General features: G+C 46.6%; 1 protein-coding gene across 1 annotated transcript in view; it reads left to right on the top strand.

Annotated features, from left to right (window-relative positions):
• Positions 1–18,206, top strand: part of LOC146789534 (uncharacterized) — a 317,842-nt gene that overhangs the window by 253,603 nt on the left and 46,033 nt on the right. The window contains exon 16 of the mRNA XM_085631700.1: positions 3,871–3,950. Within this exon, the coding sequence (XP_085487826.1) occupies positions 3,871–3,950 (80 nt within the window). The remainder of the gene's footprint in view (positions 1–3,870; positions 3,951–18,206) is intronic.

Raw genomic sequence — 18,206 nt, 5'->3', positions numbered from 1 at the left:
GTCAGAGCTGCTTAATCCTCGTATTTTTAGCACGGAGGAGGCCTGGGAGAGCAGAGAGCTGGCCAATTGCCTTGTTTGCAGGTGAAAGGAATGAATCTGGCCAGCTGTTACATGTCTCTGGCATGTTGTGAGCCAAGAAGGAGCAATGCGGCTGACACCCGCTCCCTGTCCACTATCGCAAATGGACGGCGGGCTCAACTGTCACCTATGCCTGGTCCCCCGGGCCCTGCACCTCTTCTCTTTCATTTGCAAATTGTGATGTAGTGGCTTACACAGTGCTGTTTGCATTTGTAATTTATATGTGTGTGTGATCACATGTGATGGTGTACTCAATGGTGGGTTCATGTCCGTTGAGGGATTTTTAAGAAGTAAAAAAAATTAGAGATGGCAGACTATGCAAGTGCTGTTGATCAGTAAACGTTTACACGTTGCATGCACATTTGTAATCCCTCCCAGAGAAACAAGCATTTGCAATGCAATAGGTCTCGCAATGACATTGTTTTGAGCTATTGGCATTGAAAATGTTATTGTTTTTTTTTCCCTTCGTGAAGCATTAATCAAGTAATGGCGTTGTAAATGACAATGTCTTTTACCCCCTGTTAACCCCCGCATACAAACATACATAGAAACCGCACTACAAATGGGCATATGTGCATGCACACGCTGAGTAACACACGCACCCCGTGAGACAGACACACTAATACATAGAGGCACACAGGTGCACCGAAGCACGTGATCACACACGCGGGCACACTGAGTCACAGGCACACTGAAGCTTTGGGGCTGAATGGCCCCGTTCAGACCTGGCTGAAGCCTGACTGATTCCCTCCCAGTCTGACCATTATTTTGAAGGTTGATTGGAGGACTAGAGGGCCCCTGTGCTCCCCATGTCAGATCTTTGAGTCCTTTCTGCTGCACCCCCTCCGGTGCTGTGCTGGTTAGTGGCCCCTCAGCACCCCCAAACTGGGAGGGAGCAGCGCTCTGAGGCCTGGGATTTTAGCGCCTTCATCTGGGCGCTGGCTGACGTCACAGGGGTCTGTGCAGACTGAGTGCCCCCTGCCTCCCCTACATGAAGCTGGGCCTCTCAGAGGCCTCTCTGTGGAATGGGAACGGAAGGGGCAGGGGAGCAGGAATGCAGAGCAGCCATGGAAACGGGGAAAAGGTGAGGGAAGAATGCGGGCACTGGCCCTTTAAGAGAGGAAGGAGCACTCAGCAGACCCCCGAGGGAGAGGGCTGAGAGGGAGAGGAGGGGACACCAGACGGCGGGAGCGGGGGGCATGGGACGGAGAGGTGGGGAAGAGGTCAGAGGACTCAGGGGTTGTAGGGGAGAGACTATGGAGAGGCAGCGGATGGTGGGGGTTGTTGAAAAATGGAGAGGAAGAGGCTAGAGCAGCAGATGGGGGCAGGAAGAGGCGGATACACTCGTCAGGAGGAGGAAGCGCAATATAGTTAAACTTACACCGTGGATAGGAAAGCACCTGCTGCGAGAGCTGGTGCCGGAGAGAAGAGGAGGCAGGAGGGGTTGGGAAGGGAAGGGAGGTGGGGGTGTGGAAGGGACAGGAAGAGGGTGCGGAGCAGGACGGGGTGAATGCAGGGAGAGAAGGAGTGAGTGAAGAGCCTGGACCGAGAGCCCCAAAGTCTTCCAGAGAGGGGGAGAGAGTCCTGTGGGGAGTGAGGGGTGTGAGGTATGGGGCACCGAGTGAGGTACGGGGAGTGAGCGCTGCAGCCGGGACGGGGCCTCAAGAGCGTGACCTGGAGGGACGGAGCGGGACCTCTCTATCCCTTCGCCTTATTCGAAAGATTTCACGCTTTTTTTCCTCAGAGGCACTCAAAATCATCATCACGGCCCTGATCACCTCTCGTCTTGATTACGGGAATAGCTTGTACGTGGGCATCCCGGCCTACGAATTACGCCGCTTGCAAGCTATTCAGAACCAGGCCGCCCGTCTCATTCTCCACCTTCCCAAAACCCATCATATTACTCCCGTCCTCAGGTCTCTTCACTGGCTCCCTGTTCTCCAGCGTTCTCTTTTCAAATTGGGTTGTCTGGTCTTCTTGGCCCTTGCCCGCTCTGCTCCCGCATTCATATGTTCCCTTATTTCTTCTCACACCCCGGTTCGCACTCTTCGCTCTTCATCGTTGGCCCTTCTCAATGTCCCCCGTTTTCGCAAAACCAGAACTGGAGGCACGCGCTTTTCTGTTTTGGCCCCTCGTTTCTGGAATAGCCTTCCCCTCTCCATGCGATCCATCCCCATCTATTCCCATTTTCGTAAATCTTTGAAAACCTTTCTGTTCTCTCAGGCGTACCCCGGCTAACTTCTTCGGGCTGTTTTTAGTGACTGTTGCTCTTGCTACCAGCGCCAGGAAGCCGCTTGGCCGCAGTGCGCTTAATAAATATTTTTTTCATTTCATTTCATTTCATTTCATTTCATTTCATTTCAAAGGCAAGGACCGGGCTGGACGTTCCACAACCAGCTAAAAGTAACAGAACCGGGCCAAAGGTAACAGAACAGGGACAAAAACATGGGAACAAAAGTGGGAACCAGCGCTCCCCATTGCGGGAAGGCAGGGGGCCATCTGTTTTCAAGCGGCTGAGTGAAAACAGATGGCCCCCTAAAGATAAGAAATTGCTTCGCGACAGCCGCAAAGCAGACAAGCCTGTCCGGATGGGCTGTCTGAAAAGGAGAAAGGGCAGCGACTACAAAACCCCATTTCCAATGGCAGGCCACCATTTAGCATAAGCGGTAACGCCAGCCAATGAAAATGAGGGGCGGGGCTTCGAGCCCCCTTCTCAATTCTCCTCTCTAACTATATGTCTTGCCGAGCGAGCAACGCTAGGCAAGACCTAATAACAAAAATCCTACCCTTACCCAAGAGTCGGGTGGAAGGGATATTGAGAGCTCCTACATTTTACCCAAAATTATGGGGGTGGATTTTGTCCCTTACCCAAGGACAGGGTTAGATTCCTCAAGGGTAGGGGTTATTTGATGGGCCCCCTTGACCTGAGTGGGAGATATTTATCAGCTTTGTTGCCTTGTCCAAGGGTAGGGTGTTCTTGTCCCCGCCTTTACCAAGTGTGGGGTGTATTTTATGACACCCTGCCTTGCCCAAAGCAAGGGGTTAACTTGATGCCCCCACTTTGCCCCATCCATAGGATATTTGTTACTACCGCCCTGCCTTGCCCAAATGTGTATTTGTCTAGCCCACCTTGGCCAAAACCAGGGACGAGTTTTTACTCCAAAAGGCTCTGCCCTTACATTAGCCTTGAAACAATGATGAGAAGGTGGATTAATCCCGGGAGAGCCATTTGAGGTGTGAGTCCCCTCTATTGCAGGGGCTTCAAGCGGTCTGTGGCAGTCCCTGCTAATCCTCGAGCATTTATAGAGGTCTAATAATACAGGTCACATAGGGAAACCAATTCGCGTTAAGTGGGCGAAGAGATCCTTCAAAATAAACGTAGGTAATTTTAACGATGTCAAGCTCAACGTTTTCTGCTAAACAAATTTGAGCTGTAATTAAGTATATCTGTATAATAATTTGATTTAAAGACATTTAATTGGCATTGTGATATAAAATGGTATAACTCGGCTGATGGCGAAAGGTAGGGAACCTGATTGGCGCAAACCACCATTCGGTCCAAATTAGGTCTACTAAGGATCATTACGTAACATAGCGGATGGTATCCATTGCTTATCAGTAATTACTGCCCGGTGGAACACGACTGTCCCTTGAAATGTGTTAAAGGCCTTAACATGTAGGGCTTGCAAAAGTGCATTACTGTCGCTATTCAGGGTCAAAAATTCTAGTTTAAAAAATCAATTGCTAGAAACGCAAAGCCACTTATTAAAAAACATGACGTTATTTCTTTAGGAGTTTTGGGCTCTTCAGGACCTTGTGGAACACAAGTTATTTGCCCAATGGGTCACCAAGTATCTTCTGCGATTGAAAAGGTAAGATTACATTACTTTAAATCAAAAACTGAGCTGTTGTCCATTAGAGTTGGGTGAAACTTGCTAAGTCATGAGGATTTTTAAACTTCGCCAATTTTAAAAAGTCAGCAACATTTAAAAACAAATATCAGGTGAATTATCTCACAACACGCAAGTTGACTCTATCTTTGAATTCAACCCTGTGCTGCGCTGCTTTCAGCTAGGTTTGAGCTGTACAGATTTGACATAATACACACAAGGAAATAAAAATACAAAGTCTGAATTATTGCAGAATGATTCACTTGCCGTAAAGGTATTGTGGAAAATTTGACTTGCAGAAAAAGTTTTGTGAATGTAACAAATTTGGCAACTTTGTAGAGCAGGAGTGTGTTTCACCTTTGCACAATTTGCTGCCGAAATTATAATTTTGCATACTCCTGGTTTAAATTGAATTGCCACGTTAATTGTAGTACAATAGCAGAGGTACGCTATAATAGAGGTGATCATTGTTTAAAGGTGCATGAGATTCAAGGGAAGGATTTTTCCCTTTACCAAAACTTGAGGGAAACAAATGAGCATTTATGACCATATTACCAGAGCCGCACCTTGCTGTTTATAAAAGTATTTCATAAAAAGTCTGGTAAAGGTTTCCGATCCATACAGAAAGTTCCTGATATATCGTAAAAAAATATCTGCTTAATTTGTTCTCAAACGATGCATTTACATTATACATTATAAAGGAAGGCACATTTGGATCTCAAAGATTGTAATAAATATTATATTTTATGCAGCTACATTTCTGTTTATTTTTTATTCAAACGTTTAGAGGGCTGGAGTCACGAAGAAGTTGGCGATGAAATGAAATCAATGATTTTCACTTTTAACTCCTAAAGAGCAGTTATTGATTAGATCCCTTGGTTTACTCAGCATCGCGTATTGACCATAAGCATAGTTAGAAACTGCTGATATTATGTAGGGTTTAGATCAAGTGATGACTTAACTGGGTCATTTATTTGAATCTCTTGAGATTAAAGGTGGCCTGTCTGCCCCCCTTCACTCACCTGTGTCTAAGTGTTTTGTTATCGCTTTCCCATAAATGCAGCTGTCCAACAGTCCAGTAACAGCATAAGCATCTAGACTTCTGTTTGTGAAAGTTTTTTGCATTTAACAGCACTGGAGGTAAAAGGGCTGAGAGTCCAGGTAGGTCTTTCCTATGAGGAAGGGGCTGTAAGCACTTCTGTGCCATTTCAAGGAGCTTCTTCTCCAAGAGCGCCACCGCATCTAAGACCCCCTTATGAATTGAAGCATCCACCGTGTCACAGAAATTTTCTGTGACAGGAAAGTAGTAGATCTCCTCCTCTTCAATGTAGCAGTCGACTTATTCCTCCATGAGGTAAGTATGGGGCAGTCTGCATAAGGAGAAAGACGTGGGTGAGTAACGTGGTATTAAGCGGGATAATATTTGTGCTGGTAGGAACCTAGGAATATTCGGGAACAAAAATGCTACAATTACAGAGTTTGCAGCTGGCCACGTTGCACGCAGGGCGAAATGGAGGGCACAGCATCCTAGTGTTGTTCCCCTGCTACAAGGGTAGACGAGCCCATCGGGCCACCATTGAGGGAAAGGTTGGTCATCCTCTCAGTTTATGGCCCGGGGTGTCAGGAGGTGTGGAGTAGACCAGGAGGGCTCATAAGGGGTCACCTCCTAGGGCAGGGCCTCTTTGGCGGTCAGCTTTCAAGGAACTCATCGTCGACACCTGAATCGCCTGCAAGCTAACCCAACCTGTGTGATCAATAAACTTGCAACATTGTGTTCGAGGCATATGAGCTGCAGATTGTACACTTTGCATAGATCGCCATCTGGTGTTGGGCCCGGATGTTTGCAGTTTGTTTTTGTTCTTTGGACAGTCTTTGGAAGTCACGAGTTCGGTGACTCCTCCTTCGGTCCGTACTGTGCATGGGCTTCGGCTCCATCCTTAGATTGTTTTTTTCAGCCATCGGGCTCGGATGTGATACTTCGTGCTCCAGCTTCGAACTTTTACGGTTCCAGCCTCGACGGAAAATCCTCGTTCATCGAGTTTCTTCATCTTCTTCATCTCTCGTAGAGGCACTTTTCTCGATTCCACACATCGGCAACGGCCTTCGGGCCCTCCTCGACTCCGGTCCCGGCCGATGGAAAGGACTCCGTTCAAAAAGTGCCCAAAATGCGGGTCTAAATTTCCCCACACCGACCTCCATCAGGTGTGTAACCTTTGCCTCTCTCCAGAACACGAGGCCAGAGCCTGCCCCGCCTGCAAGTCTTTTCGATCAAAAAAGACCATCCGGGATCGAAGAGCTCGACGCACCATGGCGCACTCATCGACCGCGGCTCCACCGGACATCTTCGGAGACGACACCGGAGCTTCGGGGCAACAACACAACGAGCAGGAGGAAGAAATCGTCAGCGCTTCCGAGGCCGACGACTCCGACCTGGAGGACATCACACCGGCGCAGAGGGTCGTGAGTACTCTACCCCCTCCCACCCCCGCGCCCATATCCAAAGAGACTCAGGTTACACCTTCGCCTTCGGGCCTAGGGAAAACCAAACACGCAGCTTCTATCACCCCACCTTCGGGCCCGGTGTCGAAGCATCACAAGTCTCACGGCAGCTCGGGCTCGAGCCAGCCTACCGCTGGTGCCGATAAACACCGTTCGGCACCGAAGAAAGTGTCGCCCAGCTCGACTCCGAAGCCACCGGTGCTGAAGCCTGGACTCTCGGTGCCGACGAAACACAAGCATAAATCCCTCGGCACCGACGTTCCTGCGTCGAAGCCTACCTCGACGCCGAAAAAACCGGAGGTTCCAAAAAAGCATGGTGCAGAGAAACCACCCAAGTCCTCGGCTCCGAAAACATCGGCACCAGCGGACGATTCGGCGCCAACGGACCTTTTTACACCTGATCCTTCTCAAAAAACCTTATCAGAGGATCCAAAGACTGGGCTATTGATTTTGTCTATCAAGAAAAGACGTCTTGACACACCAGCTCCTCCTCCACCGCCCAAACGGAAGGACTCTGCCACATCTCCTCTCAGAGTGCCCTCCCCACCACCTCCTCCACCTCCTCCTCCTCCTCCACCTCTTCCACCTCCTCTCCCTCCCAGGTCTCCGCCACCCTTGCCTCATCACTCCCCAACCCCGTCCCCAGAACCGGATTACGGGGATCCAGATTATGATCCAGCGGACGCACCAATGGACCCCACACCCCCGGGGACCCCAGACCCATGGGAGGATTACCAAAACCCTGACATACCAGATGTGCCTCAAGATGACCTCTACCCATCCAGGCCATCTCCCCCGGAGGACTCACTAGGGTTTCACCACTTAGTGCAGAGAGCAGCACACTATCATGGGGTGGAACTACATAGCGAACCAGTGGAAGACGACTTCTTACTGGATACATTTGATATTCAGGATAAGTCCACAGCCATCTTGCCCATGCTTAAGGGTGTTACCAAACATGCTGCAGAGGTGTTCAAAGACCCTGTCAGGGCCAGGGTCTTAAACCCCAGAATAGAAAAACAGTACAAAGCAGCACCCACAGACCCTACATACATTAAGGGCCCTGCTCCTTTAGATTCCCTAGTTGTGTCCACGGCTAGAAAGCGGTCTAACTCCCAGTCCTCAGGTGAGGCTCCACCGCCAGATAAGGAATCAAAACTCTTAGATGCGTCTGGTAAACGCACTGCCTCGCAAGCCGCAAACATCTGGCGCATTGCGAATACACAGGCGCTGCTTGCGCGTTATGACAGAGCACACTACGATGAGCTTGAGGCTCTTATGCAGCACCTCCCGGAGAAACACAAACGTAAAGCTCATGACCTAATACAGGAGGGAAAGCTCATTACTAACACCTCCATTAAATGTGCCCTCGATGCAGCGGACACTGCTTCTAGAGCCATAAATACTAGTGTCCTGCTTCGCCGTCATGCCTGGCTCAGGATCTCAGGGTTCAAGCCAGAAGTCCAGGCATCCATACTAAATCACCCCTTTGACCAACAACACCTCTTTCGGCCAAAGGTGGACGAAGCATTAGAAAAAATGAAAAAGGACACGGACACAGCAAAGTCTATGGGGGCATTACAATCCCAGACCCCTAGACGCTCCTTTCGGCGTTCGTCCTTTCGTAGCACAGGCAGAGGCTACTCCACCGATAGCACCTCTACCTCCTACAAGTCCCCTCCTCAAAATACCTTCTCAAAGGGCTACCAAAGGGGTGGATACAGGGGCAACAACAATAAGGGCAGGGGCAAAACCAACACCACCCGTTCTGCCACACCGCCCGCACAATAACTTCCCCTCGCTCCCCCCAGACCATCCCACTCCGGTCGGAGGCAGACTGCGACACTTTATCCACGCCTGGGAGTCCATAACATCGGACAAATGGGTGACCCAAATTATTCGGTCAGGGTACTGTCTCGAGCTAACATCTACCCCACCCAATATCCCACCAAGGCACCGTCCAATGTCACAGGAACATTCCATACTGCTCAAACAGGAGGTGATCTCCCTCCTCCAAAAACACGCTATAGAGCAGGTCCCCGTCAGTCAGCAAAATTTAGGGGTCTACTCTCTGTATTTTCTAATACCGAAAAAAGACGGGACCCTGCGGCCCATTTTGGACCTCCGGCCTCTAAATGCATACATACATTCAGACCATTTCCACATGGTCACCCTACAACAAGTCCTCCCACTCCTCTGTCAGGGAGACTTTCTCACTACCTTGGATCTGAAAGACGCATACTTTCATATTCCAATACACCCTTCTCACAGGAAGTACCTCAGGTTTGTGGTGGACGGTCAGCATTACCAATTCACGGTTCTCCCCTTCGGGGTCACCACCGCACCACGGGTGTTTACCAAATGCCTAGCTGTAGTAGCAGCACACCTCAGACGTCAACATATTCACGTCTTCCCTTACTTAGACGACTGGCTGATAAAAGCCGCGTCCTACGACCAATGTGTACAACATACAAACAGCACCATCCAACTGCTCCACCAGCTAGGCTTCACGGTGAACTACCAAAAGTCCCACCTCATACCATCTCACACAAAGCAATATCTCGGGGCCACTATAGACACCTCCAAAGGTATAGCCTAGCCCAACTCAGCCAGGATCGCAAGCATACAAGCCTTGCGCCAAACGTTCATTGCTCAGCACTCTGTCCCAGCGAGAGTGTTCATGAAGCTAATAGGGATGATGGCATCTTGAATTTTCATAGTGCCCCATGCAAGACTCCACATGCGTCCACTCCAAGAGTGCCTAGCACGACAGTGGAACCAGGCCCAGGGACAGCTGACGGATCTGGTGTTGGTGGACGGCCGCACCCATCACTCTCTGCAGTGGTGGAACACCACAAACCTTTCCAAAGGGCGGCCGTTCCTGGACCCGGTTCCTCAGGTGATTCTAACAGCGGACTCATCGCTCTCCGGCTGGGGAGCGCACCTCCTACACCTCACAATGCAAGGTCTATGGACGCCACAGCAAACATCGCTCCACATCAACCATCTGGAGCTCCTGGCGATCTTTCTAGCCCTAAAATCCTTTCAAAAACAGATTTCAGCCAAAGCAGTCCTCATTCGCACAGACAATATGACTGCAATGTATTATATTCAAAAACAGGGGGGGACACTCTCCCCAGCTCTCCTGCTTAGCCCAGAGCATATGGAGATGGGCAATTCCACAAAACTTCTTTCTCCTGGCACAGCACGTCCCAGGCATACAAAACACCATGGCAGATCTGCTCAGCAGACAAACGCAACAAATACACGAATGGGAACTGCATCCACAAGTTCTTCACCCATTCTTCCACAAATGGGGGCATCCTCAGATAGACCTCTTCGCCACCCACGAAAACAAAAAATGCCCAAGCTTCGCCGCCAGATACCCACACCCATTGTCCAAAGGCAATGCGATATGGATGAACTGGTCAGGCAGATTTGCATACGCCTTTCCACCTCTCCCACTAATTCCATTAGTGGTCAGGAAACTGCAACAGCACTCCCTCACGCTCATTCTGGTAGCCCCAACATGGTCCAGACAGCCGTGGTACACCACACTATTACAACTATCAGTAGTACCACATCAAAAACTGCACCTGTCCCCATGCCTCCTAACTCAGAACCATGGAGAAATCAGACACCCGGACCCAGCGCAGCTCAACCTTGCGATCTGGCTCCTGAAATCTTAGAATTTGGATACCTTAACCTTCCCCCTGACTGCATGAATATTATCAAGGAAGCCAGACGTCCTACCACTCGAGCATGCTATGCCGCAAAGTGGAAGAGATTTGTTGTTTACTGCCGTAACAATACAATCAACCCTTTAGATGCATCCATACAACACATTATATGCTATCTACTCCATCTTCAAAGGTGTAACCTGGCATATTCTTCCATACGCCTACACCTAGCAGCCATTGCTGCTTACCTGCAAAACAGACAGCATTTATCACTGTTCAGGGTGCCCGCTATTAAAGCCTTTATGGAAGGCCTTAAACGCATAATTCCACTCAGGGCACCGCCTTCTCTTGTATGGAATCTAAATGTAGTTCTTACAAGGCTAATGGGTCCGCCCTTCGAACCACTGCATAAATGTGAGCTACAGTTCCTCACCTGGAAAACAGCTTTTCTAGTAGCTATCACTTCCCTTAGAAGGGTTAGCGAAATACAAGCGTTCACTATACAGGAACCCTTCTTACAAATACATCACAGCAAAGTGATACTTCGTACGAATCCAAAATTTCTGCCCAAGGTCATTTCCCCCTTCCATCTCAATCAATCGGTGGAATTACCTGTTTTTTTCTCGCAACCTCAATCTGTTGCGGAAAGGGCTCTACATACACTTGATGTTAAGAGGGCTTTACTGTACTACATACAAAGAACGCAACCTTTCAGGAAGACTAAACAATTGTTTGGCTCCTTCTCTCCACCGCATAAAGGCAACCCCATCTCTAAATCAGGGATAGCTAGGTGGATTGTAAAGTGCATACAAATTTGCTATCAAAAGGCAAAAAGAACATTATCTGTTCCACCTAAAGCCCACTCTACAAGAAAGTTAGGGGCTTCTATGGCTTTTCTAGGGAACATACCCTTAGATGACATCTGCAAAGCAGCCACATGGTCAACACCGCACACCTTCACAAAACATTACTGTGTAGACGTGCACTCCAAGCAACAAGCTAGTGTGGGCCAGGCTGTACTAAAGACACTATTTCAAACCGCTGCAACGGATACCGGTGGTCGCCGCTAAGGTTGGGTACTGCTATATAATCTATGCAAAGTGTACAATCTGCAGCTCATATGCCTCGAACGGAATATGCTACTTACCAGTATGCATCTGTTCTTGGCATGTAGAGCTGCAGAGTTGTACACGCCCACCCGCCTCCCCGGCTACCTGTATCCGTTCCAGTCTATCTTATTTAGATACAACACACATGGGTTTGTCACTGTTATTACTACGCTCCATCATTTCCCTGCTGGCGAAAAACAATCTGAGGATGGAGCCGAAGCCCATGCGCAGTACGGACCGAAGGAGGAGTCACCGAACTCGTGACTTCCAAAGACTGTCCAAAGAACAAAAACAAACTGCAAACATCCGGGCCCAACACCAGATGGCGATCTATGCAAAGTGTACAACTCTGCAGCTCTACATGCCAAGAACAGATGCATACTGGTAAGTAGCATATTCCTTCTTCTTTAGAGAGTGACCAGAGCGCACCGTGGACAGAGGCACTCGGCAGCGGCTGGAAAAGCCGAAACGTGCTCTGATCCACATGGGTTTGAAAGAGCATTTGCGCCAATACATGAGGGGCGTGCGTACTCTAGCGGTCGGAGGACTGCAGGGCACCCTACCTCTGCTGACAGAATGTAACTGTGAAAACGGCAGCAAAAGGAGAGACAAAGCATTCCTGTGGCCGTGCTCGAGGCTCAACATGGCCTTACCTGAAAACAGAGGAGTTAGACGTCTAAACACTTTCTAATCTGACAGAAACAATATTAAGGGACCAGAATACGAATAGTTAACTTCATGTCGTCTGGGGAGCATCGAAGGAAGAGGGAAAGAGAGAGGGACTAAAATGGATGAGGAAAGTCTTGGGTTCCCATTGAAAGAACATTGCTTTAATTTTTTCTCTATTGTTTCCTGGAAATGAAGTTTTTTAATTGTTATGTTGTTGTTGACTTGGCTGTTGCAGAATAAAATGAAGAAAGTAAAGCCTAATCTTCGCCTTCGGCTTCTGACATAGAATTAAATGTATTCCCCACATGTAAGTTTGGGAGGCAACCTCAGCTACATACATTAAACATACAAACACAACTACATTTTGGCATAGTCGTGTTTTGATTTCTTTCATGGGAGTCCTGGACCTTAGACTGAAGCCTCTCGTACTGTACAAACCCTTTATGTTAGCTCTGATCACATCAAGTGTAAGATGCCTGAACATGATTGAATATTGTGAGCTTCCAGGTACTTTCTCCTTTTATTTTATCCATTTAGATCAGCGGTTCTTATCCTTTTGACATCTGTGGTCCCCCAGTGAATGATTACTGGAATCCTAAGCAATTTCTATGATTTGAACTTCATAACAATACACAAAAATACAAAAACCAAGTATACACCAAACACATGTTCAGATATTTAAAGATTTTGTTTATTTCACAATCCAATATAGAAATAGTCTTCACATTTTCAATGTTGCTTCTTTATTTATCTATACTTAATATAGACATATATAATTAAAATGTAATGTATCAATTTTAATGTTATTTAATTTAATAACATAGTCACGGACACCCTGAGTAGTCGTGGGGGACCCCCTGGGGTCATCAAACCACATGTTAAGAACCACTGTATTAGATGATATGACAAGCATCTGTTTTTGACTGTTGATTAGAGGTAGCAATTGATGATGTTTCTGATAGGAAACAAATGTGCCCAATGTATCAGAGGGACACATTTAACTGAGGATGAACTGTTGCAGGTCTGTGTCATTTCCCAGTATCACCATCCCTACACGGGCTGGTTGCTGGTTTTTACTTTTGCCTGTCTATCAGTGGGCATCAATCCTTAGTCTGCACACTGTTTCATTTTAGATGCTGTTAAGTTGTGTTTATCATCAAATTTTAGAACATTTTACTGCCTGCAACTACATTTTCTGGTAACATAAACTTTAGTGCCCCATCTGCTAGCCCAACCACTTCTCCAGCTAGTATTTCTTCCACTAGTAGTATTTGTTTAATGCGTAATCTTTAAACGTACATACGAAGCAGTAGGTGATTATTAACTCTTCTCCATATGTAAACATCTGCATTTATTTGACAGCCCTTGTCTGGCATTTGTATGTTCAGAGATCATCACTGATTTGGGCATTGTCCTTAACAACTCATATTATTTTGTGAGGTTTTGCTGTAGTGATTCCACTTCCTCCTTGCCTTTGTTTTTAAATATTTCAGCTGATCAGACAAACGTGTACTATTATATATGATGACGCCAGAGCTCCTGTTTGATTATGGATTATGTATTTCCTTCAAAATGCAGAAATAATGCTGTCACAGAATATGATCATGGTTTCTGTGCATTATGTTGGGAAACATGGAAGTGATTTGAATTTGTGCTTCTCTCCTAAATTCCGAGACAGACTTAGTCTGCATCGATCTCTTCATATTCTGTACAATATTACTATAAAGTAAACCGGTTTTTTTTAATTGCTTTTCTACAATGTAACTTGTGCATATAGTGAATTGGATTAGTCTAAAAACTAACTTTTTGGTGATCTGCAGAGCATTTGTTTCCCGCACAGGCAAACAGTATTCACCAACCTGCAACTCATGGAGCTTGAGCATTTCTGAACTGGTTTAGCACATTATCTTTTGTGTGAAGTGACATCCGTGGGCCCGATTCTCATACCTAGTTTGGCCTTTGGCCTTTTTAAAATGTAATGCTGTATATCAGTTGCCTTGCACAAGCCGCTTAAGCCAGCCTTCAATTTAGGAATGGTATTATAGAACGCAATCACAAACTCACCCAGGACAGGTTATTTGTTCCCTTTCATCGCGGCTAGATCTAAAACACATTCCGTCTCCAGGACCCACTCTTTCTGTCTTCTACTTCCTCAACCCTCCCCATGCAGACCCCATAGTTATTCCCTCTCAAGTCACACAGTAAGATACTGCCTTTCTCTGGAAAGACCACAACATAGAATATGCTCCTACACTGGACTTCACCTACAACACCCACATAGACTTTTGCATAACAAAGTATTCTGAAATGGCTTCAAGCCAACTTATCTTGTACTATAAAACACATTGGAATAAATTAACTGGCTTTATCTCTTTTGTAGCTGTTTCTGCAAAGTAACAACTTAGTTAATCACATAAAACGAGCAGACTCTCTGCCACCAGTTGTATATCCAAATGTAGTTGGCTAAACTACTGTCCAACAGAGAAATTGTGGCTGAAATATCCTTTACAAAAGTATTACCCCATTGGATGTAGAAAGTATATTAATTCCAATGGGGCAGTATTTTTGTAAACTGTATTTAGGGCACAACTTTTTTTTTTATCACACAGTAATATGTTCATGATATTCGGATCCCATACCTTGCCACCTTCTCTCATTATTGGAAACAGTGTGGTTTGGGACATAGATGCTGTTTTGGCTTCATTTTATCTAAGGAATGTTTTAAGTGAGAAGTTGTCTTTAATTTCAAGGCAAAATCCTTCACGGGTGAGCCTGGTTCCATTGTTAAACTATGGGCAGTACCCAAGGTCATATTCAATATCAAAGCCAGTTTGGGCAGTAGTGGTTCCATGAGGGTCATGGCATCATGGTTTCTTATAGCAGTGCATGGGAATCTACTGCAGTATGTGCCACGCTTGATTTAGTGGAGGTAGTAGCACATCAGTCCTGACTAACGTAGTTCCTTTTCTGTGGTCCATATCAGGGATGAAAGAAGGCATCTAAGGGTGATCATTTGCAGTCACACAGGGATGGAAACAAAGTGGTTCATACTCTGGTGCCATGCAAACTAAAAAGTAAGTTGAACAGTTTTTCAAAAACAATGTGGAAGACAGCAGAAGGCATGCACTGGGCATTCAACAAATGGTAGTCAGAAAAATGCTGACTTTAGGATACTTCTGTGCTTGGAGCAAATTTCTGCTAAGGTTGGAATTTACATAGATTTCAAAAAGTAGTCTTCAAAATCTAGAAAGTGGGCAACACTCACAGCTGTGCAGTAGTAATCAAAGATTAAAGGGACTGATTCACAAAAGCATTTGTGAATATGGGAAGTAGCACTACAGCGGTACTCCTTAACTCACTCTTACATGTTGTTAGACCTGTCATCCATAGGGCAGTCTTTCCCCAGACATTTTACCTTTAACCTCCTGTTTTTGCTGAATATTTCTGTTTGTCTTAGGACTCTGAGCACTTTACCACTGCTAAAGTGCATGTCCTTTTACCCTAAACATGGTGTCATTGATGTATACCTGATTGGCATATTTGATTTACTAGTAAATCCCTTGTTAGTGGTAGAACATATACCCAGGGCCTGCATGTCAATAATAGTGGTCTTGCAGCACTTATTGTGCTACCCACATAAGTAGCATTTCAAACATGTCTCAGTTCTGCCATTGAAGGGTCACTTCGACTTGGCATTTAAAACTACCTGCCAAACCTTAAACTCCCGTTTTATTACAAATACGTCACCCCTAAGGAAGGCCCTAAGTAACTCTAAGGGCAGGGTGCCATGTAAGTTAAAGGTAGGACGTGTGTTTAATCTTTCCATGTCCTGGTAGTGACAAACACCCAAATTCGTTTTTTAACTGAACTACCCCTGTCATAGGCTAGCATTGGGAATATTTTAATACACGTTTTAGACTGTAATTCCTGATCAGAGAGGAGTAGCGTTTTCATGTTTCATATCTTTGGAATGGTAATGATAAATCCTCCTTCCTGGTGAATTTAACATTACTGTTCTAGAAATTCCACTTTTCAAAAGTGGACATTTCTCTGCACTTGCTGCTCTGTGTACCTTACAGCCTGTCTCCAATGCAGGTCTGAAGTGGGTGACAACTACACTTTGGGTATTCCCTCTAGACAGCCACACCCCAGGAAGGATAGGTGTGTCTGAGTACCCGTCTACATACATCTGCATTCTGATGCACTTGCCGGAGGATGGAAGGGAGGAGCTAACACTTCACTTGAATAGGCTGTGTCCTGTCTCACAAAAAGGACTGATTACCCCCCACAGATAGCCTGGCTGACAGGACTGGGTTGAAAGAGATCCTTGTGCACTTCAGGGAGTTGCTTTGAAGTCACCCCCCACATCAAAGGCACTTTTGGGTATAAGTACTAAACGCTTGCACTATGCTGAACCAATTGCCTTGGCTGGCAATAATGCGAAAGAGCTTTTTCAGATTGTTCAAAGCTATACGACACTTAAAGTCATGACCAATGCCCATGCTCCATCGCTCTCATGGTGTGAAGAACTTTCCAACTTTTTTATTAATAAGGTAAAAACACTTCAATGTTACTTTTGCAATCAGGATACCCAGGCCTCTCCCACCCCCTCTCCTCTACAGGATTCACCTCCTTCCGAGGTCTCTCTCTACCTTTGAGGCAATTTCTTTAGCAGACTCCATGGCCGCTTTGTCCACTCTTCATTTAGGCTCCCCATGTAATCTGTGCCCCTCCAAACTTTTGGCGAGCGCTGCCACCATTATCAACCCTTTCTTGAATCAGTTGATCAACACCTCCTTGGCATCGGCCATAGTTCTCCCTGCGTGGAAGCAGGCCTGATTGTTCCCCTTATAAAAAGGTGTCCCTCGATCCCAATCTCCCGGCCAGCTATCGCCCGATTTCGCTTCTCCCCGCTATTGCTAAAGTGTGTGAGAAAATGGTCAATAAGCAGTTGCCTATGTTGAACAACACGGACTCCTTCATCCGTCCCAATCTGGCTTTAGAGCCTCATATAGTACGGAGTCTGCACTGGTGGATATTTCTGAAGCTATTCGCTAAGCCTTAGATATGGGCGGCAGGGCAGTAGTGGCTTAAATCCTTTCTGGAAGGGAGAACTCAGCGAGTTTGGATCCCCCCGTTCACGTCCAACACTCAAGAACTGTGAACTGGAGTACCTCAAGGATCCATGTTAAGCCCGCTTTTGTTCAACATCTATATGTCTCCTCTCATTCAGCTGGCAGAGGAATTAGGTGCCAAAGTTGTCACCTATGCTGATGATACTCAGCTTCTGTTTACTTGGAATAAGCATGAGTTGTCTACTGATCATGTTAAAACCTGTCTTACAGCTGTGTTTAATTGGTTCACGTCGGCCCAGCTCAAGTGCAATGAAGATAAAACAGAGATTTTATTCTTTGGTGCGTTTCCCCCTCTGTTCTGGCTCTTTTTTGCCGGAGGAGTCCCCATGCCCTCGCCGTAGGGTGTCCCAGTCAAGAACCTTGGGATTTGGTTCAATGAAAGATTTAGCTTCAGTAGCCAAATCAGTAAGCTGACTGGTACCTGCTTTGGTATTCTGAAGCTACTTAAAAGGTTTTTGCCCTTTCTCCCCTTAGCGGCTAAGGAAACGGTTACCCGTGCGCTGGTCGCCTCCCGTATCGACTATGCGAATACACTCTATATAGGTCTCCCTGGCTTTCTTTTGGATAGACTGCAGGTGGTCCAAAACACAGCTGCCAGACTTCTTCTCGGGCTCCCCAAACCTATGAGTGTTAGGCAACATCTGCGTAGTCTGCACTGGCTTCCTGTGAGAACAAGCGTCAAGTTTAAGGCCCAGGTAATGGCCCACGCTGCCCTATACGAGTATGGCCCTGTCTATCTTAGGAAGCGCTTTCAGTTCAACGTCCCCAGTAGACACTTGCGCTCCTCTAATATGTCAATGGCATCTATGCCCAGATACTGCCTGAAAAGAAAAGGCGGCAGTTCCTTGACCTACTTAGCCGCCAAGGCCTGAAACTCTCTCCTGTTTGAGCCTGCAAAATCCCATTCAATTCAGAAAAAACCATAAAACTTTCCTTTTTAACTGAAGTTCTTTTTTGGTTCCTGTTTTCCTTCCCTGTTTTACTCAGGGCCCGCGCCGGGACAACTTTTGAGTAGCTGTGCACGTTATAAAACCTGATAACATAACATAACATTTTGGTCCTTTTGTTCTTGTTTTTTTCAGAATATAATAATATATTTTCCTAAACGTGTGTGGAGTCTTTTTTTGTGGTGTATTCATTGTGTGT

The sequence above is a fragment of the Triturus cristatus genome, chromosome 10 (assembly GCF_964204655.1).
Source record: "Triturus cristatus chromosome 10, aTriCri1.1, whole genome shotgun sequence".
Taxonomy (NCBI): domain Eukaryota; kingdom Metazoa; phylum Chordata; class Amphibia; order Caudata; family Salamandridae; genus Triturus; species Triturus cristatus.
This window is presented reverse-complemented; position numbering and strand designations above follow the sequence as displayed.